Below are 26966 nucleotides of genomic sequence, written 5' to 3' on the forward strand. Positions count from 1 at the left end.
TGGCCACCACGGTCTCTTTTACGCACGCCCGTACAATCTCAGCCAGCACAGATTGTCATTTGTGTTTATGATCTCAATCTCCCTATAGATAATAAAATGAGCATCTCGGTCTTGATTTAAATAAACTATCCTTTATTTAGGGGTCGAAGTTTAACGTATTGGCCCTGAATTCATGTAGATTGTTATTCCAGTTGATATTATCGAACTTTCTCATTAGCACGGTATTCCAAAGAGTTGTGTTGTGTTGTTTTTTGTTCGCAGCCTTTGCTCGTGCTCAGATTTGTTTTACTCGTGTGTTCATTTTCCCTGATAAAACGACCACATCTCTTACTTCTAAATGCAACTGGGACACCGATAGAGCTCTTTCCACACCTCCCCACCAAGGTTATAATAGTTTTGGATTTGTCATTATAGTTTAGTTTTAGTTAGTTTTGACATTTTATTTTCCATTACAGTTTAGTTTTAATTAGTTTTAGAGCAGGTATTCTAGTTTCTATTTAGTTTTGATTTTTGCAACAAGGCTTAGTTTTAGTTTAGTTTTAGTTTTTTCATACCTTATTAACCAGGTGCATAATTTAAAGAAGTCAGGATAAATGTTTTGTCATACTGTTAATATTCAAGTTCAACATAGTGCTCACTGCTCAGTCAATGCTGATACTGAAATGTTGGCTGCTGCCTTAAACACATGAAAATAATATAAACTCAGTATACAAAATATAGGCATAAATAATATAAAATAATGTTGAAATAAATTACATTAAAATAATATTAACATAAATTGTAAGGAACAATATAATATGAGCTTCAATAAATAAAAACTTGGACTCTGTAAGAATTAAACTATTACAGATGCTCTAATTCATTGCTCCACTACATTTGGTCGCAGCACAGCGCACAGCCAGTCAGTGCAGTAAACAAGCACGTCCCTATACGTCGCTATGATGGTGCTGTACAGCACTGACAACTGCCTAAAACTGTCTAAAATTGGTTGGGAAAATGTGTCGGATTAATTTAAATCCTAAAGGCTATTAATATTGTCAAAAACTATAACTAAGGAGATTTTGTCTTTAATTTTAGTTTGTTTCAGTTAGTTTTGTGAACACAAGATACAGTTTTAGTTTACTTATTGTTTTTGTTTTCTTTTCTAGTTTTTATTGGTTTGAGTTAACTGGGATGTATTTTAAATTTTAGTTTTTGTTTTTAGCTTCGTTTTAGTTAACTATTACAACCTTGCTCCCCACTTATCATTTTTAGTGAAATGTTGTGAAAATGTTTCCTCATTTCCTCCAGGACTGGGCCATTCTGTCGATAAGACATAATCAGTACTGGACACATACGCATGTGAGTTGTGAGGTTAGTGCAGTGAATCCAACATGAAGGTGAAGAAAGATGGAGAAGAAGGGGGAGCTTGGTCCTCTCCAGAGGCCTCATCTGCTCCTTCCAGCTCTGCCTGCTGCAGGAGCACCCTCATGGCCTTCTTCATCTTCTTCCTTCTAGTCGGGATCTTTGTAGGCTTGGTTATTGGTAAGTCTGACATGACTGTGATGTTACCACAAATATTCAACAGGTATTTGCTATAAAACTGTTATGTTTGTTTCCTAGCCTACTTGGTGCAAGAACAGCATTATTTCATGGAGACACTGGAGCTGAAAGGTCTGAAGTATGACCCTGCTCTGCAGGAGGAGAACTCAGGCTTCTCCATTGTACTGTCATCAGTGTTAAAATCCAAGGTCAGTCCAAACTGCTGCATGTTGAGGACCCTGGTTTCACATTAAAATGTGTCCAACATTTAACTTTCCCTCTGTTTCAGATTAAAAATGTCTTCAGTGCCTCATCAATATCACATCACTTTGTTGGTTGCAGTATTGTTGCCTATGGGTAAGTCAAAGCTGAGCTGAGAATAAAATGCAACTTATTCTGAGCAACAATTATAACAGCGTGCTCTCCTGTCCTCCTAGTAACATCAACGGGGATGTGATGGCGACCTTCAGACTAGTCTTCAAGGTGTCCAAAGTCCAGCAGTATTCAGATAACTTTGTTCAGGACTTGCTGAGAGCTGGACTCAGCTCAGAGATGCACGGGAAGCCACTGAAGGTGCCAGAGTTTGGAGAGATCAGCGCTATCATCTTACTGGGTAGTGAAACTTTTCTGTCATCAGCTGACTGGCTGTGGTTCAAAAATGCCTGCTTTTAAGTGGGAGAGACAAAAGAGCGGGGAAGTGCCTTGTGTCATCATTCACTGGATGTAGTGTCTGATTTTCTGTTCATTCCTAGGAGCCAGTGGGAAGTCATTTTATGCAATTGGAGACGAGATGATTGGTGAGTGAATATGTAAATACTGTAGCAAATAAAACCATGTAACATTCCAGGATTAAAAAAAATCAGACTACACTGTGCAATATGAGCTTATCTGTCACACTTGTTTAATCCTGACTTTTAAAGTATCTGTTCATTATTTTTTATCTTAACAATAGTAGTCACCATTCCTGTTGTTCGTACTGGCATTAGAAAAATCCCCCCTGCCATTTTATCACCACTGCGAAACAGGATCAAAAACATTGATGGAAACCAATTTACTTTGCAAAGCTCAGCTGCACAGAGCCTCTCATTAGCTGAGACTGAGTTTGTATTTTTGCAGGGAGTAAGCTTCAAAGTGAGTTAGCTTGTCATTTCAGGCCTTTGAATTTCATTGCCCTGCAAAGGAAATATACTAAGTCATTGCTGTGACACTTTTCCTCACTTTATTCATCACCTTTTCCCTCCAGCTAAGTGTCCAGACAACACCTTCACCTGTGACAACAGAGAATGCGTCACCAAAGTGAATCCAGAATGTGACTTCATCCCTGACTGTGCTGATGGATCTGATGAAGCTCGCTGTGGTGAATGACTCTTGAATCTTGGTTTTTGATTGCTGTGATGTTGCAAATGTAAGGTCTTGACATACTGGTTCTTGATCAGACTCACAGCACAACTCTCAGCTCAGTCAAACCTTTCCTCCTCAGCCTGTGGGACTCGTCCTGTAATGGGGAGTCGTGTGGTGGGTGGTGAGGATGCTCGACAAGGGGAGCTGCCATGGCAGGTCAGTCTGAGGCTCCACGGGCGCCACACGTGTGGAGCCTCTATCATCAGTAACCGTTGGCTGGTCAGCGCAGCGCACTGCTTTGAGAGGTAGGCAGTCGGGATCATTCACAGGCTTGGTCTTTGGTTGTTGGTAAACTTTTGACGCCATTTGCTCTTCTCATTAAGTGAAAATGACCCCAGTCAGTGGACGGCCTTGGTGGGAGCCAGACTTGTGAGCGGCGAGGAGTCTGAGTCCAAAATCATAAACATCAAATCCCTGGTTGTGTCTTCGCACTACGACTCTATGACCACCAACAATGATGTGGCCGTGCTGGAGCTGGAGACCCCTCTCACCTTCAGCTTGTACATCCAGCCTGTCTGTCTACCCTCATCGTCTCACGTGTTCACCCCTGGACAGAGCTGTGTGGTGTCAGGGTGGGGCGCGTTGCACCAGTTTAACCGTGAGTCAAACTTAGAGCATCATCAGAATTCACAGTAAAGCAGAGCAACATGATACACTGCAAAAAACTGAAATCTTATCAAGTGTTTTTGTCTTCTTTTCAAGTAAAAATTGTCTTATCATACTCGATATGAGCCACTTTCAACTTATCAATCCAGAAAAATGTCTTGTTTCAAGTTGTCAGAGTACAAAAATGAGGTTTGAATCGCTTGTAACCAGTAAAAAAAATCTGCCAATGGAACAAGAAAAAATTGCTTGAAAATTTCCTTGAGACTAGAACAATGTCTTAATACAAGTAATTTTTCTCTTCTTCCATTGGCAGATTTTTTTACTGGTTACGAGCAATTCAGACCTCATTGGTGTCCTTAAATAACTTTAAACAAGATATTTTTCTGGATTGGTCATGTGAATTTGGCTCATATTGAGTCTAAAAAGGAATTTTCTACTGAAAATAAGACAAAAACACTTGATAGGTTTCAGTTTTTGCAGTGTACCATGACATGTCAGTTCAATCATCTAATAAGTTACAAATAACTATGAATCAACTGGACTGCAAAATCGGAGCTATGATACAGAAGGATGCTGTGCTGTGAGTAACAAACGTGCTTTTTTATCTTCATTTCCTGTAAACAGACAACTAGCAGTACACTTACAAAACCACAGGCTGAAATACAATCAGCACGTGTTACTCATTCGTCCTGAACTCTTCTGTCATTTAGCTGCTGTGCCTCCCACGCTGCAGAAAGCTGTAGTGAAGATCATTGACTCCAAGGTGTGCAACAAATCTTCGGTGTACAGAGGAGCGATTACTAACAACATGATGTGCGCTGGATTCCTGCAGGGCAAGGTGGACTCATGTCAGGTCAGTGCTGCTTCACCTGGTTCACAGGAGATGAGAATAAAAGGACGAGGTATCAGCTTACAGTTGTCTTTCAAAAGTGTCTTGAGGCAAAGTTTGATGATGTCATCTTTCTTCTCTATCTTTAAACTTGAAATAAGGTCAGAACTATTTTTTAACTCTACTCACAAATAGAGGCCTTTGGGCTTTTTGTGTTATTTCATTAAAGCAAACACTGCAAAAAATGAAATCTTATGAAGAGTTTTTGTCTTATTTTAAGTAAAAATTGTCTTGTTATACCTGATATGAGCCACATTCCACTAGTCAGTCCAGAAAAAAATGTCTTGATTTAAGTTATTCAAAGACAAAAAATAGGTCTGAATTGCTTGTGACAAGTAAAAAATCTGCCAATTGAACAAGAAAATTTTGCTTGAATTTATTTTATTTTATTTTATTATTTTTTACTTGTTACAAGCAATTCAGAGCTTATTTTTGTCTTTAAATAACTTGAAATAAGACATTTTTCTGGACTGGTCAGGTATATGTGGCTCATTTTAAGTCTAAAAATACATTTTATACTGAATATAAGGTAAAAACACCTGATAAAATTTTAGGTTTCTCAAGTGTAACATAATATGCATAGTCATTTTATTACAGTGAAAAAACAAAACACTTCTCCTGGTGGAGGTTTTTATATATTACAAGTCTCGAGCCAGATTTACCTTGTAACATATCATGTGGCTAAAACAATCCAAAGTCTTGAGTCATATTTTTGTATGCATTCTGTAAATGTTTATATCAGAGCATTATTTTCAGTTTTCCTCTACTAGCATCCTGAAACTGGTTCAGCCTTGTGTCATTAAAATCATCCAGTAAAAAACTTAACTTCAAAAAAGACAGACACTAAAATCAGTCAGACACATTATTTTATAGCATCTATTCACAACAAAGCTAACTTGATAAAGAACCAGCTGAACCAGTCAAAATAAAATACATAGGAGCTAAGCATTGTGCTCAGAGTTACATGTGTTTATGTTTGCTCTGCAGGGGGACTCTGGAGGGCCTCTGGTGTGTCAGGGGGCCCCAGGGAGGTTCTTCCTGGCTGGGGTTGTGAGCTGGGGCATAGGATGTGCCCAGGTCAACCGGCCTGGCATTTATTCCCGTGTCACCAGACTCCGCAACTGGATTCTAAGTCACACTGATCCCAGCCTGGTCCAGGATAACTCTCAGGATGTTTCCACTGTGCCGGCTCCTACAACAGGAGGAAGCCTTATCGATCTGCCTGTGCCCTCAGCACCAGCCATGGACGTGTCATTTGAACCAGTGCTACCTGGTAATGTTACTGTCAGAAATGACCCGTAGCCAGTTAGAAATGAAGTGTAAAGGATGTGGATTTATTGTTTTATCTTACATTAAAGCTACATGATGTGTGTACCATGTCATCCAGTCTCAAACTGCAGTGGAAACTTCCAGTGCAGCGCCTCCACCTGTATCAGCAAAGTCAACCCTGAGTGTGACGGAGTCCCCGACTGCCCCAACCAGGCAGATGAAAGGAACTGTGGTAGGTTTTAAGTAGTAAGGAGTGCATGCGTCAGGTGTTAAGGGAAATTCTGCTGACATACAGTATATATTTCAGCATGTGGTGTGCGTCCTGCTCTGGGCACACACAAGATTGTGGGTGGAGTCACAGCTCGGAGGGGGGAGTGGCCTTGGATTGGCAGTCTTCAGTACCAGAGACTCCACCGTTGTGGTGCTACTCTTGTTCACAGCAAGTGGCTCCTCACAGCAGCTCATTGCTTCAAAAGGTACAGCTAACCACAGAATTTCACACTGCAGATGCCTTACTCTAGATGAATACTTAAGCAAAGCAGCAGATTAAAAAATCAAACTTACATTCCAACCAGAATAATCCAGACTCTTTCACCCTCCAGTGACCTTAGTCCAGCTGACTGGACAGTGAGTCTAGGATCTGTGCTGCGTTCAGGTGTTGGTGCCCTGGTTATCCCCATCCAGAGAATCATCATACACCCAGCCTTCAATGGTACCAACATGGACCATGATGTGGCTCTACTGGAGCTGACAGTTCCAGCCCCGATGTCCTACACCATCCAGTCTGTGTGTCTTCCCTCACCTGTACACCACTTCTTCAAGAACTCAGAGTGCTATATCACAGGCTGGGGATCCATGAGGGAAGGAGGTCAGAGATTAATGATTTATTATTCAAACGTGACATTAACTGGATTTCTAATAGAAAATAATGTGCAAATATCTTGTATAACTGATTAACAGGATTACCCTTTGTCTTAGGTTCACTGACCAACCTGCTGCAGAAAGCTGCAGTGAGCATCATTGAGCAGACAGACTGTCAGCTCTCATATGGCGCTGTGCTGACCCCAAGCATGATGTGTGCAGGACATATGGAGGGAGGCAGAGACACCTGTTTGGTAAGGACATTTTCAAAACACTCTGGGGTTACAGTCCTGCTAGCATGGACTAAGACTGCACAGTAGTGTTGGCTGAGGAAAAAACGCTGTGGCTCTGACTTTACAGTAGATGAATAACCAGAGCACAGCAGGGTTTTAATCACAAGTCATTGGGATGAGTTAAACCATATGACTATTTCATGTTGTTTTGATTGTCATGCAGTTTTATTTCAGGGTAAGCATGGTGTAGGAAAGGAAATGTTTCCTGTACTTACATTATAGAGTCTTATCCAGGAAAACGAAGAGTAAAACTTTTTCCCTTCAAAAGAGAGTCTTCACCCCTGTTACCTGCTCCCTCTCTGTAATCCTCTTATGTAAGGAAACCAAAATGCATTCCTGTCTTGGTCAAAGCACCTGGCATCTTACCAATGATACTGGTGACTTTCCCTCTTACATCCTCCACTGCTCCCTCTTTCCTAGTCAACTGATCCACTCTCCCTATCAGTGTGTTTTGAGTATTTGAACATCTATCTTTTAATCTTTCACACCTCTTCTCTCACCTCCTCCATCCAGGGAGACTCTGGAGGGCCTCTGACTTGTCGTCAGCCGTCTGGACAGTGGTTTATTGCTGGAGTGACCAGCTGGGGACACGGATGTGGGCGAACAGGTTACCCAGGGGTTTATACTCAAGTGACATCGGTCAGGAAATGGATTTCAACATACCTGCCTTTCTGAAGAGACAGAGCATGGGGAGCCAACCTTTAGAAATAAGACCAACTACATTATAGGCACAGAGGATTTCCTTGAAGCATCATAACATGAGAATGAACTGTATGAGGACTACTTAAAGCCACTTTCACACACATGGGTGCTATTTATTAGACTCTGCAATCATCTTGACTGAGACCCTTTTTAATGACATTTAGGAAAACAGAACACTGAACTACATTCTTCTGGATGGTGAAGGATTTATTTATTTCAATTATTTATTTGTCCTGTCAGACACACCTGATGTGTTTTTTTATTCTGTTTTTTTTTTTTTGTGGGGCTGAGAACATACAAATGGTGTCTTTATTTTAATGTACAAAACAGAAGGCAATGATGTCATTTTGGTACAGGGTAAAGTTGTTTTTCATGGAATAACATGGTTCTATGTGGAAAAAATGTTAAAGGAGTACACCTGCTGACTTGATTTTGTTAAGGGCAACCCATGGTAAGGTTTCAGTGATAGATATTCATTTTAACAACAAAAAAAAAACTAGAACAAACCTCTCTGACCAGATTTATTGATTGCTTTCATTAAAATCTATACCTATTTTCTCTGCTGATCATGCTCACAGAGATTCCTGGCTTTTTGGCTACACAAACTCCCAGGTGGTTCCCTGATATCCGACAACCCATGCACACAAAGCTGAGAAGGGTTCAGCCTCCCCTGTGCAGCAAGCAGACACTGCTGAAACAAGCCCACTACTGTGGAGGGCTGCAGATAGAGTGACAAGCAGAAAACAGGTCAAACAAAACATTTTTGTTCTCCAGGCGCACTTCAACATAGGACTGTTTGTAGGCCTGTGAATGTCAAGTTGTGAAAACACTGAGTTTCTGCTCAAGTCTTCAAGGTGTGTTAGGAGAGTTTGTTTTGTCCCTGAAGTGCTGCAGTTCTGCTGCATATCTTCAACACACAAATACTCAGTCAACCTTTGAGTTGACTCAGTGGAAAAGAAGTGAAGCAAATAAGGTCTCATTGCAGACAAAGGGTAGACTCTTTTCCTCTTTGTATTTTTTATTCTACCTGTGTTGCTTGGGCAGGCTTTTTGTAAAAAATAAACACGAGCAACTCAGTTTAAGGACAGAAGGTGACAATTTCTATGAAAGCTATACCACAGAAAACACATGCTGTTGAACAATTGTACCACTGCACTACAGTTTTTTCTTGTCCAGAGGCCTGAAACATATCCCAGCATGCACTGCTCAAAATGTAAGAAACACCTTGGAAAGGTTGCTAATCAATCACAGGGTTAGGCGCATTCAAAAACACACACTCAATTTAGAGCTTCAGCTTGGACGACAATATGTCTGAGATCATGAAGCTCAAAACAGAAAAAAATCCTCTTACAACTTATGTTAACTTGTTAACCAGGAAAACCAATACCTACAAAAAATTATAATAATTAGCTGTTCATGAGATTGAAAGTAAAATGTCCAGAGGAGACTCTGTTATGCCAGGTGTCCACAGGGTCTGCTCGCCTGTCTGTCTGTGAGTGAGGTACTGTGACAGAAGTTGATGGTTTGCTGCGCACACAGATACACAGCTCCTCCAGTGGTAAACTGTGCTCTTCCTCCCTGTAGGCAGCAGTCTGAAGAAGGCTAAAAATGGTGGGGAATATTACATGCGAGCCCTCTCTCTCTGTAATCTAGAGTTATATGTTCGGGACACAATGTTCCAGGAATCCATGTACCGGTCCATACACATGGCGAGACATTTCTGTGAAGATAAAAGTGACAATAAATATGAATAAAAACTAGAAAATTGAAAAAAGGAATTTGTTTTTGTTTGTCAGACATTTAAAATCTGAACATTATACTACTCACATACTTTAATTATCAAATTTAAATATCCATAAATAAACAAGCCTAAGAAAAGGCATTTTTTTATGTATTTATATTTAAGGATGTGAGTTGTGCGCACGCCAGGTTTAACATTTCTGTAGCATTGGTTGGTCTTATCTCATCTGTTATCCAACATTGATTGATTTTGATGCCCAAATACATACCTGCTCAGAGTTGTCCAGCGTGCTCCCTGGTTTACCTATGCATTTCTTGAAGCATTTGTCCGTCATTCTCTGCAACACAAGGAAAATGGTTGTTTACATCGAGTACTCCAAGCTGGCTTGCGGTCACAGCAGTGGTTAGCATCACCAAGTTGTATTAATATCTTTGACATTTCGTTGTGAAGATTCAAAAAGTTAATGATTATACGTGATCAACGTTAAAGAGTCGCGGATTTTGGACGTGTACATATCGTAACGGATTGATTCAATGACAAACGTTTGCTGCTGTGTTGCAGACGACACACGGCAGCTGATGAACAACATTAACAGTCGTGTGTTCTTACATTGTCACAACCAGTCAAACAGGAAAAATAAAGGTTCTCCCACCGTTCGGTAACCATAATTTCGTGTGTGTAAGTTTAACAAGCTAGTCTGCGTCCATTGATTTACCTGTAGAAGCTCCTGCGCGTTAGCCACTGCTATCTGGACCTTAACCTGCTCCATAATCGTCCCAGTGTCTAATTTTCCTCCCGATCCCCCTGCGGCAAAGTCGGAACCGAACCCGTCCATTTTTACAGAGCCCTGTCTTAGACCAAAGACCTCAAAGAACTTCCTTAGATGCACGTGCAGAAGCGGCTGCTAGGTTCGTAAGTTTTCGATGCCCTTGACAGCGACGGAAGATGCAATACGTCACTTCCCCTTAAGCCATTCCAACATGGGATATGTAGTTTTTGACGTTCAGAACTTTGACATGTGTTGGTTAACTTGCATGCTTTATAATTTTCCCATGGGGCCACATGGTAGTCTGGGACTGGTGTGGAGAGACAAACCAATAGGCTGAACTTAGTCTTTCCTAATGTGAATTTTATTGATTATATGTTATTTTTCTACCAACTGGACCAAAATAATACTCATTTTCAACACTCAAAGGAGTGCACCTTTTTAACATTTTCTTCAACACAGATGTTCAATTAGTGATATCTGACTGGGAGGCTGAAGAAAAAACACATATGTAGACGTCAAAATTAAAATTAACGGAGGGATAAACCATTTGTCTGCAGGGGTGCCAAAATAAATGCAAATCAAAAGTTCCCTCCTGGAGCTTTGAGGGGCACATTTTCCAACAGTTTTTGTTGTTGTTGTTGTTGTTGTTGTTTGTTTGTTTGTTTTTGCTAATTTTATATACTCACGGTTGAATTCCTAAATTAAGATATCACTACAAACACTGTAATGTTGTTAGAACCACATTATATTTGAAAAATAAAACATGAGTGAAACACAATAAAACAGAGGTAATTAAGTCTCAAAAAAGGCCAATTTTGAAGGAATGTCATATTTCCTTTGGTAGCACTGTGTGGGGAACACTCCAAACATACTGAAAGGATAACTGCAGTTGGCCACATGGTGGAGACAAACACCACCAAGCCAAAATATTTAACCTTTTGGAATAGTGTGTATGTTATACCCAAGAAATTGTGTATACTAATAAAAGGCCACATTGACTTATAATAAAAATAATGTCAGTCAATTAGTTTTTGTTTTTACATTGTAAGCAGAATCAATCCTTTGTTCAAGAACATTTTTTTTAAAAAAAGTAACTCTTAAAAGGGTACTTATTTGTCCTGTGGAGTACATTCACTATGTTCTTGTTCTCCCATACATTTCTCACTTCTATTTGTGAGATTTTTCAGGCAACTTGCCTCAGAAAATATATAAACAAGTTTAGTTTATTCTAAATCTTTCAGCTTGCCTGGCTAACTGTGTTAAAAGCAGGAGCCCGCAGTGGAAATAGAAAGTCATAAGAGCCCGCTTTGCATTGTTTGGTGCTGAGGCCTGGCCATGTGGATGACCCCCTGAGGACCCCTCTCCTTATGTTTCAGAGAGGATGACCTCAGAGAAGACCACCTGCCTTGAGTGAATAAATATGTGGTACAGTGAGTCTGCAGGCAACAAAGGAGTGACGGTTACTGTCAACAAAACAGACCGTCTGTGAGAGGCTTGATGCAATGCTGAGGGCATTTAAGAATAAATGGGGGGGGGGTCTGATTAGTGGCGTTCCCCGCCTGTGAGTAATTAATGAACAGTTACACAATGCTTACACACACATGGGCATACACACACTCATGACATGCAGACGCATAAGTCTTCAGACCAGTTTGGCTTCAGGCCACGGGGCTGGATGGGGGAAGGCAAGGCTTGGGTTAAAGTGCAGCAAAATGAATTAACCCTAGATTACAATCATGACTTCATTAATCTAATCTTCTTAAATTCTTAATCTTCTCTAGGCACACTTGTGTGTATGAAAGAATTTAGCCCGGAAGCTATAAGTGAGGTTCTTACTCATGGCCGCAACAATGGTTTTGAGAGTGGAATGTGTTTATGGCGTCAAACTTTAAGGTCACCCAAAACTGTTAGCAGTTAGCAGTCCAGAGCTTTCAAGCTTTTAAAATAAATAAAGTTTACAGTTATACATGATGTTGTGTGGCAGTCAAATTTGGAGGGGAACGTTGGGAAAAATATGGGATAACACCATGACAAACAACCGGTCTTGTACACACTCACACTTATAGGCAGTCTAAGGTGACCAGTTATCTGATGAGCATGTTTTTTAGGCTGTGGGAAGAAAGCCAAAGAGAACCAAAACGTGTAAAGGAACCTGTCAGGCCAGTAACCAGCAACCTTCTTGCTGCAGTGCTAACCACTGGGCAGCCCTTCACATGTTTCGATGAACACACAAACACAAACAGTCTACACACTGAAGCAGCTTTTAATCTTGAAAAGCAGCTGTTGAGTGACAGTATGAGGGAATGACTGAGAGGGAGAGGAAACCTGAGCTGTGTGGCATCCACTCTGAGGCTGGTGTTTGTGCTGTTTAGAGATCAGACAGCTTGGTGCGTGGATGGCCTCTATCTGTCAGTCAGTTCAGAAAATGAGTTATGTTCTCCAGGGCTCCTTCTGATCCATCAACTGTTTTGAGTTCATCTTTGGCTCTCAATTTTGCATCTCTGATCATTTTTGATCCTGGGCTGATTTCAACAGTAACTTTGTCTCAGCAGACATAAATTTACAATGCCTCTGTTTTATTTAACTTTCAAGTGAACCAGTTGGCCAACATGTGCAGGAGCAAATAAAGCTGGCGTAACCTAACAGAATCAAGTCTTTATTAACTCCATTAATTACACTCACAGGCATGTGGGGACATGTCCCAACAAAGAACCTTGTGTGGATAAAGAGACTTAATTCTGGACTCTGTTCTGTATTTCTTGGAAATCTACCATTATCTTTTCATTTTGGATCTCACTTTTATGTAGCGATTATGTGCAAATACTTGGAGAATGCGCACACACACATACACAAGCAGCCTGTCACATTCCTCCTATGTGCAGGCTGACTTGGCTGGTTCTCAACTGACCTCAGTCTTGTCCCGATAACTAACAAGAACTTAAATCCTGCAGAAAATGTCAGGAATTCAGCTTGGGACTGATCTCATGGTCCTCACAGGGACTTTAACCTGCTATCATATGATCACTCAGACTGTTGGTTATGTGGAGCTGGCTAGCAGGGTGGGGAATGCTGTGCCTGGTGCTAAAGCATCAATGCTAATACACACTCAGGATAGATTGGTGTTCATTTTTGAAATAAATCTTATAAGAATACTTCTAAGGAACATGAATGCCCTATGTGGACTTTTAAGTTTGGTTAAGGGTTCATTATTTAAGGCTCCAGTCAGTAAACTTTAAATTTTTTGCTTTTGTGCCCCCACCCCTACAAAATAGATGTGCTCAACAGCCACTCTTCTTCTTTTCCTGTTTTTTTTTTTTTTTTTTTTTTTTTTTGCAGGGCTTTTACAACCAGCTAAAACTCAGTACAGGAGCTTTAACAATTAAAGAAGCTGAAAGAGTGAATCTCAGATCTGGAACAGAAACTTCCAGAAAACCCAAGGCCTGATTTTACTCTCAGCTATTTAATTTTAGACAGATGCATTTTGGTTTCTGCTTCTTTCCTGTTTTCATTTTGTTCTTCAAATGTGTCAATACATTCACATTTCCTTCCTTAATTGATTTTAAGTGGATTATCTCTCCTGAAAACTGATATGATTTGTCCAGGCTGTTCAAACGAATTTGAACAGCGTTGTAGCAATGTAGATATTTTCTTGAGTGGGCACGCAGGTGAAACCCACAGAAACAAAGATATTTGCAGCTTTTCTGGCAGGGCTTTTTCACCACACTAAAATGCAGTGACCCTGAAGTTGGACAAAGAATAAAGAAAGCCTTTGCATTTTTTTGTAGCTCATTGGACAATAGCGGTTGGAGTAGGAGGAGCCAGTGTGAACACTACGGCTCCCTCTGCTCTTTCTCTGCTTGTCGCTCCCCTGCAGGCTGCGTGGCCACGAATCGACAACATACCGAGCTGCTAACTTTGGTTTAAATCGCTCCTGCGCGTTTAGACTCAAAACTTAGGACGCGGACAAATGGCTCAACATTCTCAAAACCTTTCAGAAGACGATACACAGTTCAGACCAGATGGTGGATTTCTCTGAATTGTCCCACAACTTCAGACAAACCAACAGCGGAACAAGTTGTAAATGAGATAAAGGAATCCCCCAGATCTGCTCTACGCCTCTCAAGGTAAGCCTAATCCTCCTAGAGGTCCTAAAAGTACGGACCATGAGAATACGCGTTTGTTTGACGTTTCTCAAACTTCCGGGGAGCGAGGAGTTAAGTTTCGGGCTGTAACATTGAGTCCTTTGATGTTTGCTGTTTGTAGCAGCTTGCTGCTAACTCGGGAGGAAAGTTGAGCGCATGCTGAAGTGCTGACCGTAGTTTCACACTTACTGCGCAAAACGAATTGGATTTCACGCTGTGTCCCTCCACGGAAGTCACCGTCCTTCTTTTAGGAGGATTGTACCGGCTGACTTAAACATATCTGTTTACAAGAGTCAGTTCAACCGCAGAATAACGTATGTTTCTATCATGCTTTTATTATTTACATCGTTGTTTTTTTAAAGAGGCTAAGTGCACAATAATAGCATGTTATTACATCAGTATACTAATAAAAAAAATCATTAAAAAATCCCTGAAGGATACATTAACGTTCCTCACATTTAAAATTCACGCCATAGCTGCAGGCTTGTCTACGTGTATTAAATATGCTCAAAGAAAAATGAGGTTTTCATGTATTGCACGGTTCTTACATAATTTCTTCTGGAGGAGCTGTACTAAGGTGTCACATCTTGTGGCTTTAATGCTTCGCTTTTGGCACCACGCTGTATTTGAGCCAGCTGAGATGAAGAACAAGCTGACAGGAATTTCTTGGCTCTTACTGTAGCTGGAGGTGACTCACAGTCCTGCAATGTTTATAGGGGTGGAAAGAAGTGATATAGGACAACACACCCAGGTGCGGCTTCTTTCATTAATCACAGGAGGAGGCATTAAAAACTGTTAAAAGAGCTCATTGGAGGGTTTTTATCTATACCTGGCACTGTTCTGTGTTTTGAAGTGTAAATCTCTGTCTCAAAGTGTACTCAAACATGTTTTCTGTGGGAGTGGGAGTGCTCTTATCTGATCTTGTTTCACCTGAAGAGTCTAAAGTTCATTTCCGTTATGGCTGAGTGTACTGATAACAGTGTTTTTATTTCTGCCCATCCCTCAGCGGTTGGCATGGTGAGTTTTATTTTATCATCAAATGGGGAGGCAGTTTATGGCACCGCTCACATCAAAAGAAAGTTGGCTTTACTTTCATGAATGTCTCTTTCCTCGTCCAGCTGTCATAAATGGTGGTAATAAACCCATGTGCTTTTATTTTTGTATCCTCTATCATTCTCCAGTTCCAAGTCAAGATGTCTGTCAGCAACCACGAAAACCGAAAGTCTCGCTCCAGCTCTGGCTCGATGAATATCCAGCTCTTCCACAAGACATCCCACGCAGACAGCCTGTTGACGCAGCTCAACCTGCTACGCAAACGAAAAGTCTTCACAGATGTGGTGCTGAAGGCTGGGAACAGATCATTCCCATGTCACCGGGCTGTGCTGGCCTCCTGTAGCCGATACTTCGAGGCAATGTTCAGCGGTGGTCTCCGGGAGAGTCGAGACGCTGATGTGAACTTCCACGACTCTCTCCACCCAGAGGTCCTGGAGCTCCTGCTCGATTATGCATATTCAGCCCGAGTTATCATCAATGAGGAGAACGCTGAGTCGCTTCTTGAAGCTGGGGACATGCTTCAGTTTCATGACATCATGGATGCAGCAGCTGAGTTTCTAGAAAAGAACCTCCACCAGTCAAACTGTCTGGGGATGATGTTGCTATCGGACGCTCACCAGTGTCAGAGACTGTACGAGCTATCCTGGAGGATGTGTCTGGCAAACTTTGCTACTCTGTTTAAAACAGAAGACTTCCTCAGTCTGCCTAGAGACAAAGTCCAGGAGCTGATTCTGAGTGAGGAACTGGAGGTGGAGGATGAGAGCCTGGTGTACGAGGCCGTTATTGACTGGGTGAAGGCAGACATGGAGCGCAGGCACAGCGAACTGCCGGAGCTGCTGCGGTGTGTCCGCCTGGCTCTGCTCCCTGAAACATACCTGCTGAAGAATGTTGCTTCAGAGGAGTTGGTGATGTGCCACAAGGTGGGTCGGGAGATTGTTGAGGATGCCGTGCGGTGCAAAATGAGGATCCTGCAGAATGATGGAATTGTTACTGGGTTCTGTGCCCGGCCAAGGAAAGTGAGCCAGGCCCTGCTGCTGCTGGGTGGACAGACTTTCATGTGTGATAAAGTGTACATGATTGACAACAAGACCAAGGAAATCACCCCAAAAACAGATATACCCAGCCCCAGGAAAGAATGCAGCGCCTGTGCTATTGGTTGCAAGGTAAGCAGTTAGTCTTCACTGAAATATGTTCAATGCTCTGTTTAATAGATTTAACTGATAATCTCCTTTATCTGTGGTGCCAGGTTTATGTCACTGGAGGGCGCGGCTCTGAAAACGGTGCCTCGAAAGATGTCTGGGTCTACGACACATTACACGACGAGTGGTCCAAAGCTGCACCCATGTTAGTTGCCCGATTCGGCCATGGCTCTGCAGAGCTGGACCACATGCTGTTTGTCGTGGGAGGACACACTTCTCTAGCAGGATCCTTCCCAGCATCTCCATCTGTGTCTCTGAAGCAGGTGGAGCAGTACGATCCTCAGACTAACAAATGGACCCTGGTGGCTCCGCTCAGAGAAGGTGTGAGCAATGCTGCCGTTGTCGGTGCCAAAAACAAACTCTTTGCCTTTGGAGGCACCAGTGTGAACAGAGACAAGTATCCCAAAGTGCAGTGCTTTGACCCGTGCCAGAATCGGTGGTCTGTGCCGGCTGCCTGCCCGCAGCTGTGGCGCTACACAGCAGCAGCAGTGGTTGGAAACCATGTTGTAGTGATTGGAGGCGATACTGAATTCTCAGCCAGCTCGGCTTACCGGTTCAACAGTGAGACGTACCAGTGGTCGAAGTTTGGCGATGTGACAGCCAAACGGATCAGCTGCCATGCAGTGGCGTCAGGAAACAGACTATATGTGGTCGGAGGATACTTTGGGGCTCAGAGGTGTAAGACATTAGACTGTTACGATCCATCATCAGACTCTTGGGACAGTGTGACCAGTGTGCCCTACTCCCTCATTCCCACTGCCTTCGTCAGCACGTGGAAGTACCTCTCAGCGTAGAGACGGACACGGTGACTCTCTGAGGTTTGAACGGTGAGTAATTGTAGCTTCTTTAAAGTGACACAAACAAAAAGCATGTCAGGTATATAGACTATGTACATGGACATGGTGTTCCTTTCATTGTTTCGCAGGATATGAGAACTCACTCAAACAGCGTTATTAATTTAGCAGCCCCAGGTTAATGTCAGTCTGAACCAGACCAAGCCAGTTTTTGAAACCCCCTCACTGTTTTCAGGGTTGCTAAGGGTTACAGTTACACATTATCTAGCTGCTGTGACGGCTGAGTGTTGGATAAACACAGTGGAGTCCAGATTTAAGGAGCAGGAGGAATGTCAGCGGCGTTGGTAATTACAGAGCCAGAGCTACGACTCAGGACCTCTGTCCCTGACAGGAGCGAACCAGAGTTAGGGATCAGGTTTGTGCTTGTTGGGCCGTGCAGGGAGGCCACAACGCTGGGTGCTTAGCAGGGAAAGACATGGGTGAGTCACCTGTAAAGAGTTGTAGTGGTTAAAGGTAGTGTGACGCACTGGGATAGGAGTGCCTGAGAAAAGCCAGAGGAGCTCCAGGTGAAATTGTTTGATAAACCACATAAAATCTTAAGTTTTACAAAATAAAAGCACTAAAACAACCTTTTTAGATTTCTACATGCAGCCACAGGATACCAGGAAACTGTTCTGCTCATAAGCAAATCAGTTATCTTATCAGGCTTTTTAGAAAGGGGGGTTAGGGGAAATAGTGGGGGATTTGTTTGAAGAAAATAAAAGTATGATTGACAGAAATGTAACATACCGTATCAGGGAGGAATCGCTCTGCCTGAAGGAACGACAGGTGGCAGTTTTCACAGCTTCATGTGACATTGGAGATGATTCATATTTCCTGAGGCAGTTTCAGTTCTTTACACAAGATGAAGGGAATAACATGGGGGCACTCAAGGCGAAACAAGAAGAGTTAAGACGAGTATTTTTAGAGTTTGACAGTTGTTTTGATGTGTTCCCAGTGGTAGAGGTGTCAGGACAGGAGAGCAGCAATAAGATCGATTCTAAACCCTAATGTGATCCATAAAAACTGTTTATCTCTGCTTTTGAGTCTTGTATCCCATTCTGTGTCTAAGTGAAACAAATACCAACACACTAATGAGTGAACTTCTTATCCAAAGCGAGGTGAAAAGATACCCCTCTACTATCTGTTTGTTCTCAAGAAGGCGACAGTTAGCAGCCTCTTAGCTTAGCTCAGTATTGTGACTGTAAACAGAGGGAAATGGTGATCCTGGCTCTGCCAGATGGAGAAAAACACTACCAACCAAGGTTGTTTCCAGTCTCCGTTAGTGCTGCACGATTTGGGGAAAAGGTGGGATTTGTGATTAGGTGGACAATATTGCGATTGCAATTTAATAAAAAAAAGTTGTGTCATGATGAGTCTACAGACTTGCTTGGTTATCATGAAGAAAAATCTGAATTGCATGTGCTGACATTGCGATTGCGATTGCGATAATCGTGCAGCCCTAGTCTCCGTGTCCGATGATTCCTACTCCATATTTACTTATTATCTTTTAACCCAAACCCACCAATAACACAAATGTGTTTGTGTGGAATTATATTAGCATAGATCCATTTCTTGGAAGTTTCAAGTCCTCTAAACTGCCAAATATACCTCTCTACTGTCAAGAATATCTTAAAATGAGTCCCAAAAGCTCCTTTGATGCTGCCAAGGACTTTAAAAGTCAAGCTGAGCGGAAGCAAGTGAGCAGCGAAGGGCTTATGTGTGCCTTGTGTCTTCAGTAAACAGCTGGCTATAATGGAGCAGGGGCTCAGCGTTGTGGAGGCCGCTGGTATGAACCTCTGTCTCCATAGTAGCCAAGCTTTTTCTAGAGTTGGTCGGAGACAGACAGGCTGGCTATGAAAGATCAAGAGAGCTGCATCCTTATGATCTCTTCCAGCTATGGTAGCATCCATCCAGCTGCAGACGGCCTTACGTTTAATTACTGCAGACGTGGAAAAAGCTCCAGTTTCAGGCTTGTAAACAGACTCCTGATCATATGAGACAGGGGCAAGAGAGGAGGCATGGAAACATTTTCGCAGGCAACAAAATGGCACAGGGAAGGGCACATTGACACCTTCTCACACACACACACACACAGAAAGCGAGTGGGAAGGAGATGAAGAGGAGAGGGTAAGACCAGGAGAAGCAAAGCTATATTTTGCACCATTTGGCAGCCGAGACTAACGCCTGCCTAAAAATACTCTCCTTCTGAGGTTGTCAACTTTCAACTGGGGTCAGAAAGGAAAATAATTGTCTGTGTGTTTTTCTCTGTTCTCTTTTATGTCAGTAATGGGTCCGAAAAACCGCTCGTCAGCTGCTCGAGCATTCACTAGTAGTATTGTGAGTTTTTTTTTTAACACAGTAGTGAAACCACTTGTTTTTCCACTGCTCTGACTCTCTCTCTCACACACACACACACACACACACACACACACACACACACACACACACACACACACACACACAGGCAGTCACATTGCTGGCATTGCCCGTCCTTAAAAAGCCATCCATCCTTACTCTAATTTGGGAGGAATGAAGGTGTGGCCTGCATTCCTATTAGTTCAGATTTGTTAATGTTGCGCTGTGGTTCAGGCCTTTCTGTTGTCCCGAGGCCTGTATGGGATTAGCAGCCTCTCTGCTCTTTTTGTCACCACCTACAGTAGTGGATTTCCACCAGATGTGACTGACCACAGACTAGAGAGCCAAACCAGAAGCCACAGTTGATGGAAAAGTGTTTGTAAATGTTAAAAAGTTACGGCCTGTTTTTGTTATGATCCAGGCAGGAAAGGTAAATATGGATTTAAGCTCAAAACAAAAAGACAGACAAAGAAAATTTATGATATTTTGATTACTGCCAACAACTTTAAGTGTTGGCTGGTGGACTTTGAAATGACATATCTGGTGTGTTTTGGGGGTAGTTAGTAGAGAGGCAATATAACGTGGTTACTTGTTGATGCCAGATGGGGTGTAACCTGAGATATCTGCACAAAGTTCAGTGCGGTCTTTCTTGCCTCTAAACCACTGGACTACAGCAGCCCTGATGATCACAGATATCTACGATGGAGCTCTTGTTTTCACCCACTTCTCCTCCCTTTTCACCCCCTTCTCACTTAAAAAAGAATCACAGATAAAAGCAGCACTCTTTGTTTATATTGGGTTCAACCAGCATCCTTGTGAGGTGGGCTCAGCTCAGGGTGATCGGGTCCACCTGGAGGGGTCAGAGGCCACAGAGGGAGCCCTCAGTGGGTTTTCTGCATCCCCAGACAGCTGCTGTAAAATGGAAAGGTCACAGTGGGATCAGGGAGGAGGAGTGCAGAGCCCCCCAGTCACTCAATACTAATGTTTTATTAATGCCTGGCTGCGAGAGCCACCAGGAACAAGAGCTGAATGAAGCTTTTATTGTGGCATCTGTGTACAACAAGCCCCCCTTACTTCACTTCACGCACACACACATGCACAGTTATAGTCAGCACGTGCGCACACACTTCGTCTCTGGTCCCTTGAGTAATCAATCTTCCACATTACAGTCTTTGGCACGGCTGCTTAAATTTGCATAAACCTAATGGAGTTTTTATTGGTCTTTTCTCCGTGCTGAGAGTGACAAAAAGGAAAAAGGAGAAAGATGCCCAAAATGGCTGAATAATCACCCAGACTAATTTGATTACATCCTTAAAAAGAGACGAGCCGTCATACAGTTACAGGGGCCTCTTCAGAGAGCCAGCTGGGATGGGACTGAGTGTGTCTGCCTGGTAATTAATCTGAATTACGTAATATTTGCGCCTCTGAAGTAGTGCTGAAGTGGCGCCGCATTCAGCCACAGACTGTCTTTGTTCTAAGTCTCAAACTGGAGTTTCTGTAAAGATTCGTCAAGAAACGCCTCATTTTGATCTGCAGCTGCTGCAGCAAGACACTTGATTCTCTGAGCTCACTCTGGAGTCCTTTATGTGTCCCTGAAAACGACGCACACTCATGTAAATGAAGTGACGGTGATTCATACATTAGTCAATACAGTGAAGTTCTGGGTGGTCATTAGTAAACATAGCACAGGGCTGTTGGACACAAGGGACAGATAAAGGAAGAGAACTCAGCTTTGGTGTGGTGCATGATGGGTAATTAAGCCTGTGGAAGACGCAGATGGAGCCCGAAGTGCAATTAAATCCTAAAAAAGAATGAAGATTAATGAGTGATGTTCTCTTTGTAATTCTACCAACTCTAAGGGCTCTTGTGCTCCTTTAGTGATATTTTTTACAAAACAAAAGTGAAAAAAGTTTTTGTCTTCTTTTTCTTTAGAAGATTTAATTTGGCCTGAGTCCCAAGTGGAGAGGAAAGATGACTTATGGGCACAGAGACACTAAGGCAAGAAAAACCTCAGAGTGCTAGAGCCACTTACTTCATATAGGTCCAGGCCATCTGTTCTGCTCTGCTGAAGGACACAAGGACACTCTGCATCCTTCAGCAGCAGCACACTGTGGTTACCACACTGCACCAAGGTGCTTTACACCTGTCACCTTCCCACTCTCAAGAAATCACACTTCCTGCTGGCAGAGAGGGGTCAGATTTGTGAGGGTCAGTTTGGTTATGTTTGAATGATGAGAGTGTATCTGTCTATGAAAATGTGTGATCTTTGAAATTAATTTCACACTGTTATTGTCATAGCAGGAGCAAAGCAGAGCATGAGTATTTCAGGTTCATCATCCTCTGCTCATGGTAGAGATTAAACCAGCAGAAAGACTCAAGAAGTGCAGGCAGGCAGTGACCCATGCATACACAGATAAACAGAGAGAGGGAGAGAGCAACAGCAGTGGAAACTTCCATCAGGCTCACACAAAGTGCTTCTAAAGCTGCGTTATTTGAGTTTGGCCGAGAAGTGATCTGGCACAGCACCCTCAATAAACACAACATGTCCTTAGCTTTGCCTGGTTCTGTGAGTTTTAAAAGGAGACAAGATGTGTCCTTCAGCTTGAGCTTAAGATGTGCTGCTGGCTACATGTAGTCAATTTGGGGAGAAACAGCCTGTTTCCTAGTCTTTATGCTAAGCTAATAAACCAACTGCTGATAGTAGCTCTTTAGTTGTATGACTACAAATAAATAAGACAGCTACAGTGCTGTTAGGAAACCTGCTCACCTGGCTGTAAAGCTACACAACACTAGCTAGGTTAACCTAACCACCTCCTGACTGTAGCCTTCTGTTTGGTTTGAAAAAAAGATGAAATGTGTTTAAAAAGTTCCCTTTAGGTAGGTTAAACAGCCTGTTGTAACAGTCTTCTTTTATAAGCTAACAACCTGCTGTGGTGTTTTAAGGAGAGTTAACTAGTTGATGATGATGATGATGATGATGATTTGATTTATTTCGGTCATGTCAGCACACTTATACAACATCACACATTTTCAATGGATCACATTGTACATGTCCGAAAGGGAAGACGGGAGAAGCAGAGCTTATCTAGTCCCGTCCCCATTCCCTCAATATTTAGTGTCCTCTTTTCACATATCATCAGATTATTATGAATTTTGATTCCATTTACAGATGTATGACATAATTCTTGATTGTCTTTTAGTGTCCATATTTGATCGTTACTGTCCATCACTTGTCTTACAACATCACTTCATTCACAGTCATTGTTTTGGAACATTTTGTCCTTCCTGCTGTCTTACAGACCAAACAAACCCACATATTTACGTTTCAGCATTCTTCAGTCTTGACAATTTTGGATGATACACACTTAGCTATTATCATTTTCATATCCGTTAAAGGTCATTTTGACATTTTTTTTTTTTTTTTTTTTTTTTTTTAGTTAAGTTTAGTTTTTTTTAGTTTTTTTTTTTTTAGTTAATAAACATCCTTTAATGCTTTAATGCTAGGCTAGGCTAACAAAATACAGATTGTAGATTATTTTTTGTGAGGTTTAAAAATATATAAATGTGCTGGGAATTGGATTGTATGAATTTAAGACCAGCAACAAGGTGAGCAGCTTCCATATGTTTTAGGACTAAACATAACTACAGTATGCTAGCAGACTGCTCACTGCAGCTCCATATCTTTATGATTAAAAAAAAGATTAAAGATGTCAATTAGTGAGCAAAAGAAGTGTTTGATGGTAAATATTTTCTACCTTTTTGATGGCAACAAGTATTCACTCTCTGTTATGAGTCTTCACATAGAGCAAAGAAAAACTATGCTAGGCTGAGCTCAGCTAAGCTAACTGTTGGCGAAACCTTCATGTCAAACTTCAACAGGAAACAATCAGGATATCCTCTCATCTCAAGACTTGGCCTGCATTAAACTAACTGTTGATTGAGCTTATCTCATGACAGATGTTTGTATTAATATAAAATAATACTAAAAAATAATATAAAGTAAGGAAGCTCTCTTATTGGCACATTTTGTTAGCATTTTGTTTCATTTGGATTATTTTGGTATCTTTTTAGAGCTTGAAAAGCTTGGTTGGCAAAGCAGTCATTCTTCCAAAACAACAAAAATCCCCCCACACAAACACACACACACAAATACACACCTTTTTTGTGCTGCGTTTACTGTTCAGCTTCAGGCAGTGTATTCAAAACAGGAACAGATGCGTTTGGATCAGTGGAGGCTTCTGTAGCATCAACCGGCTTTGTGAGCCAGGGAAATTAGGACTCATTAGGTTATCCAAACAAGCCCCCCAGCAGAGCATGGCTGTAACTGTCAACTGCCTTTGTCCTGAAATAGTGAGCACACAAACATCCTTTATGCACCCTGACGTGCTTAAGCCATCATCAGAAATAAGCATGTCAGAGATGCACATCACGTGAGGTGGTTTCAGGGTAGCAAACTTCATAAGAGCAGAGGAGGAATGCTGGAGAAAGGTGGATTTATTGCAGTGTTTGTCATAGAAATGTACTTAACATCAACACATTTTTAAAATGAAGCCTCTTAAAGCCTCTTACAGTATGAATTATATCCGGATAAAGCAGATGGTTTATGTGTATGTGTTTATCTGTATCCAGGGAAGCTTATTTTTACAGACCAGGGTCTTCTCCCCTGCCACCCTCAGATATTTATTACCGAGAGACATAAATGGCTTGAGCAGCTTAAACCCACATGCCAGGAGGTCTTTGGTTAAATAACGGTATGTCCGGCAGCATTATTAATGCTGTGTGGGTAAGCTTGATAAAATGGCATGGCGATAAGCTGATGTGTAGCCCGGAGGAGGACTGGCGTCCCTGCATTCCTCTCTGCTCCCTGAGAATGTCCAGGCCGCCTTACTGGTCATGTGGCTGGTCCCCATTCAGCAGCACCTAAACATTAATCTCTCTGTGTCTCCTTCCTCAGATCTGCCATGGCGTCTGGTATGCAGGCATGTGTTTCCCACTTTGCAAAAGAGGAGAGAGAGGAAGACTTTTGTGTATTCCTGCCAGAATCACATTATCTGCAGCAGCGATGGCCTGGAAACCACCCAGAGACTGAAAGTCTGCAGCCTTCCTCCACCTGATCTGTTTACTGATACTTCTTGTGTAACTTTTCCATGTAGCCTGAGCTGGACTCGTTGCTATGTGAACTGCACAGACTCTATATAAAATGCAAAGGAAGCAGCATAAGTGTGCTGTTGAATCTTCATCTTTTCTACTGTGACTGTCTCAGCCCTGCACTGCTCCACTGACTCACTCCATCATCAAACCAGAAGATACCCAGTTTAACAGACTCTGTAAAGATCTTTCGCTGTCATGACATCAAAAAAGACAGCCTGCTACCCTTTGTTGTGGCTTCCTCCCCCCCTGACACTGGGCGTTTACTCAGGTGTAATTTATTTGGACTGCTGATAGACTGAATTAGACCTTTGCTGTGCCAGGCGTATGGGGGAGGGAGAGAAGACGTTTGGGGAAGTGTATGATTTTGTGCACAGAAACAATCTTCCTGTCTGTATTTTTAGACTTTGGACTCGGGCTTCCCTCAATTTTGGTGAGCTGAATTTGTATCCTTCTCCTTCACTTAAAATACACACTAAGAAGAGACAGAATGTGGCCCATCATGGCTGAAGAAGATGCTTTTGTGTTTCATATTTTTTTGTTTGTTTTTTAACGTTATTTTATGTTTTGTGTCTCAGGGTTATGTTGAGATTCATATTTGTACAAGGAAGGGTAACTTCTTTTTGTCCTCATTTTCTAAAAGTTGTGATTTTATGTGAATGTATTTCGTTGTGATAAACTATTATAAAGAGATTCTGTCATTGTAGAGGCAATTCTACGTTGCTTTGCAAAGTGAAAAGCATGATTACGCTCAATTGCCTCGGTCGTAAGAAATGCATAAATGTTGCCAAAATCTTAATCACTAACCTTAGCTTCCTTTGATTTAAATAACAAAATAGACAACAAACACTTTGTAGCTGTAACATTTTTTATGTACTTTTCCAGGACTTTTAATGGTAGTTTATGTGTGTACAGTTTGTAAATTACATTGTCATTCATTTGTAGAAGCCTTTGATTTTGCACATTTTGTAAAGAGAAATCTCTCCATGGTCTTAATTTTGTATCTTTGTCTTAACCCAACGCGGGTAGTTTGAATAATCAGAATTTTTTTTGTAGCAGTTAATCCACAGTCTTCTGTTCTGTTACAGTCTTCACTAGCTCCGTGTGCTACCTTGAAGCTTTCCCAATATATCAAAGTATAAGCTGAATATACTGATTTATGAAGTTCTTACTGATAAACCATCTGTTACTTCACATTCTGCAGCTCAGAATCCATCAATAAATTTGTCATAATAAATGTTTCCTTGTTTGTTGTCTTTTTTTTTTTAAAGGAATGAGAGGTATTCTGCAGCTGTGTCATAAAAGCGCGTGGCTTCCCATGTAATCACAGAGGTACTCTTAAGATGCCTCAAATAGTTTCCAGAAGCGCATGTCAGGAGTGGTTTGAGTATTCAGCAGGAACACCTGTCTCTTTCTGATGTTGTTTTTTTCTCAGAAGATTATCCATGCTCTCTTTCTCTCTTTTACTGCCCTCTTTGTTTGCGTGATATCACACATTTTGGTCATGTGGTATGTGAAGTGGGAGTCTCTGCTGCTCTGCCACATGAACACACATTATGAACCTCAAACCTTGAAGAATGTGCAGCTCAGCCTCAGTCAGGTGATGCTCTTCCATGCCTCGCCTCAATGTGCAGCCTGGAGGATTACGTGAGAGAACGGTGCAGTCCAGACTGGGTGTTGGGTGTGGAGGAGTCTGGCTGGCACATCTGTTCAGACTGGCAGGGAGGAGAAGCAGAGAGGAATGTACCCACAATCGAGTTCGGGGAGGTGGTTCTGAAAGTGCCGCCTGCAGGCTCCACATTTTCACGTCTCAGCTATCATTTCTACAACCCATCCTGCCACAGAATTAACAGTCAAAGTGTTTTTATAAGAATTATCTTGGTTCTTTTCTCTTTTATTATGTTAAATCAGAGCCTTTCTTGCAGAGTTTTGGGACCTTAAGCCATCCTGACTGATTTAAAAATTAAAGTCACAAAGTAAGAAATGGCTCATATCAGCCTTTATTGTTTGATAAACCTTTATCCTGTGTTTTCTCTGATAGGGCTGACCTATTAAACTCTGTTTTACATTAATACCCATACCTCACAAAAATACAGACATTTTTTTCTGCCATACTGATGAAGTTGTTTGTGAGCAAGTTTTTCTCCCCGTTGATTCAGACAACTAAATGTTCTTTTTAAA

General features: G+C 41.8%; 3 protein-coding genes across 3 annotated transcripts; 2 read left to right on the top strand and 1 right to left on the bottom strand.

Annotated features, from left to right (window-relative positions):
• Nucleotides 1–1373: 1373 nt before the first annotated feature.
• tmprss9 (transmembrane serine protease 9) lies at nucleotides 1374–7814 on the top strand. Its single transcript, XM_074669054.1, has 15 exons — nucleotides 1374–1524; nucleotides 1603–1730; nucleotides 1811–1878; nucleotides 1959–2134; nucleotides 2274–2318; nucleotides 2765–2878; nucleotides 3002–3167; nucleotides 3246–3520; nucleotides 4239–4381; nucleotides 5405–5637; nucleotides 5776–5918; nucleotides 5994–6162; nucleotides 6289–6554; nucleotides 6665–6801; nucleotides 7354–7814. The coding sequence occupies exons 1-15, from the start codon at nucleotides 1374–1376 to the stop codon at nucleotides 7513–7515; spliced, it is 2376 nt and encodes a 791-aa protein (XP_074525155.1). The 3' UTR covers nucleotides 7516–7814.
• A 20-nt stretch (nucleotides 7815–7834) lies between these two features.
• timm13 (translocase of inner mitochondrial membrane 13 homolog (yeast)) lies at nucleotides 7835–10249 on the bottom strand. The gene is made up of 3 exons (XM_074669055.1): nucleotides 9999–10249; nucleotides 9552–9620; nucleotides 7835–9262 (listed from the first exon to the last, which is right to left on the bottom strand). The coding sequence occupies exons 1-3, from the start codon at nucleotides 10116–10118 to the stop codon at nucleotides 9164–9166; spliced, it is 288 nt and encodes a 95-aa protein (XP_074525156.1). The 5' UTR covers nucleotides 10119–10249; the 3' UTR covers nucleotides 7835–9163.
• A 3631-nt stretch (nucleotides 10250–13880) lies between these two features.
• On the top strand, nucleotides 13881–25995 carry enc3 (ectodermal-neural cortex 3). The gene is made up of 4 exons (XM_074669150.1): nucleotides 13881–14176; nucleotides 15376–16410; nucleotides 16494–17273; nucleotides 24592–25995. Exons 2-3 carry the CDS (start codon nucleotides 15388–15390, stop codon nucleotides 17238–17240), a joined length of 1770 nt encoding a protein of 589 aa, XP_074525251.1. The 5' UTR covers nucleotides 13881–14176; nucleotides 15376–15387; the 3' UTR covers nucleotides 17241–17273; nucleotides 24592–25995.
• Nucleotides 25996–26966: the final 971 nt, after the last annotated feature.

This window comes from Halichoeres trimaculatus, unplaced genomic scaffold (genome assembly GCF_033239565.1).
Source record: "Halichoeres trimaculatus isolate MK-OKI-2021-1 unplaced genomic scaffold, fHalTri1.1 fHalTri1_scaffold_4, whole genome shotgun sequence".
Lineage (NCBI taxonomy): Eukaryota > Metazoa > Chordata > Actinopteri > Labriformes > Labridae > Halichoeres > Halichoeres trimaculatus.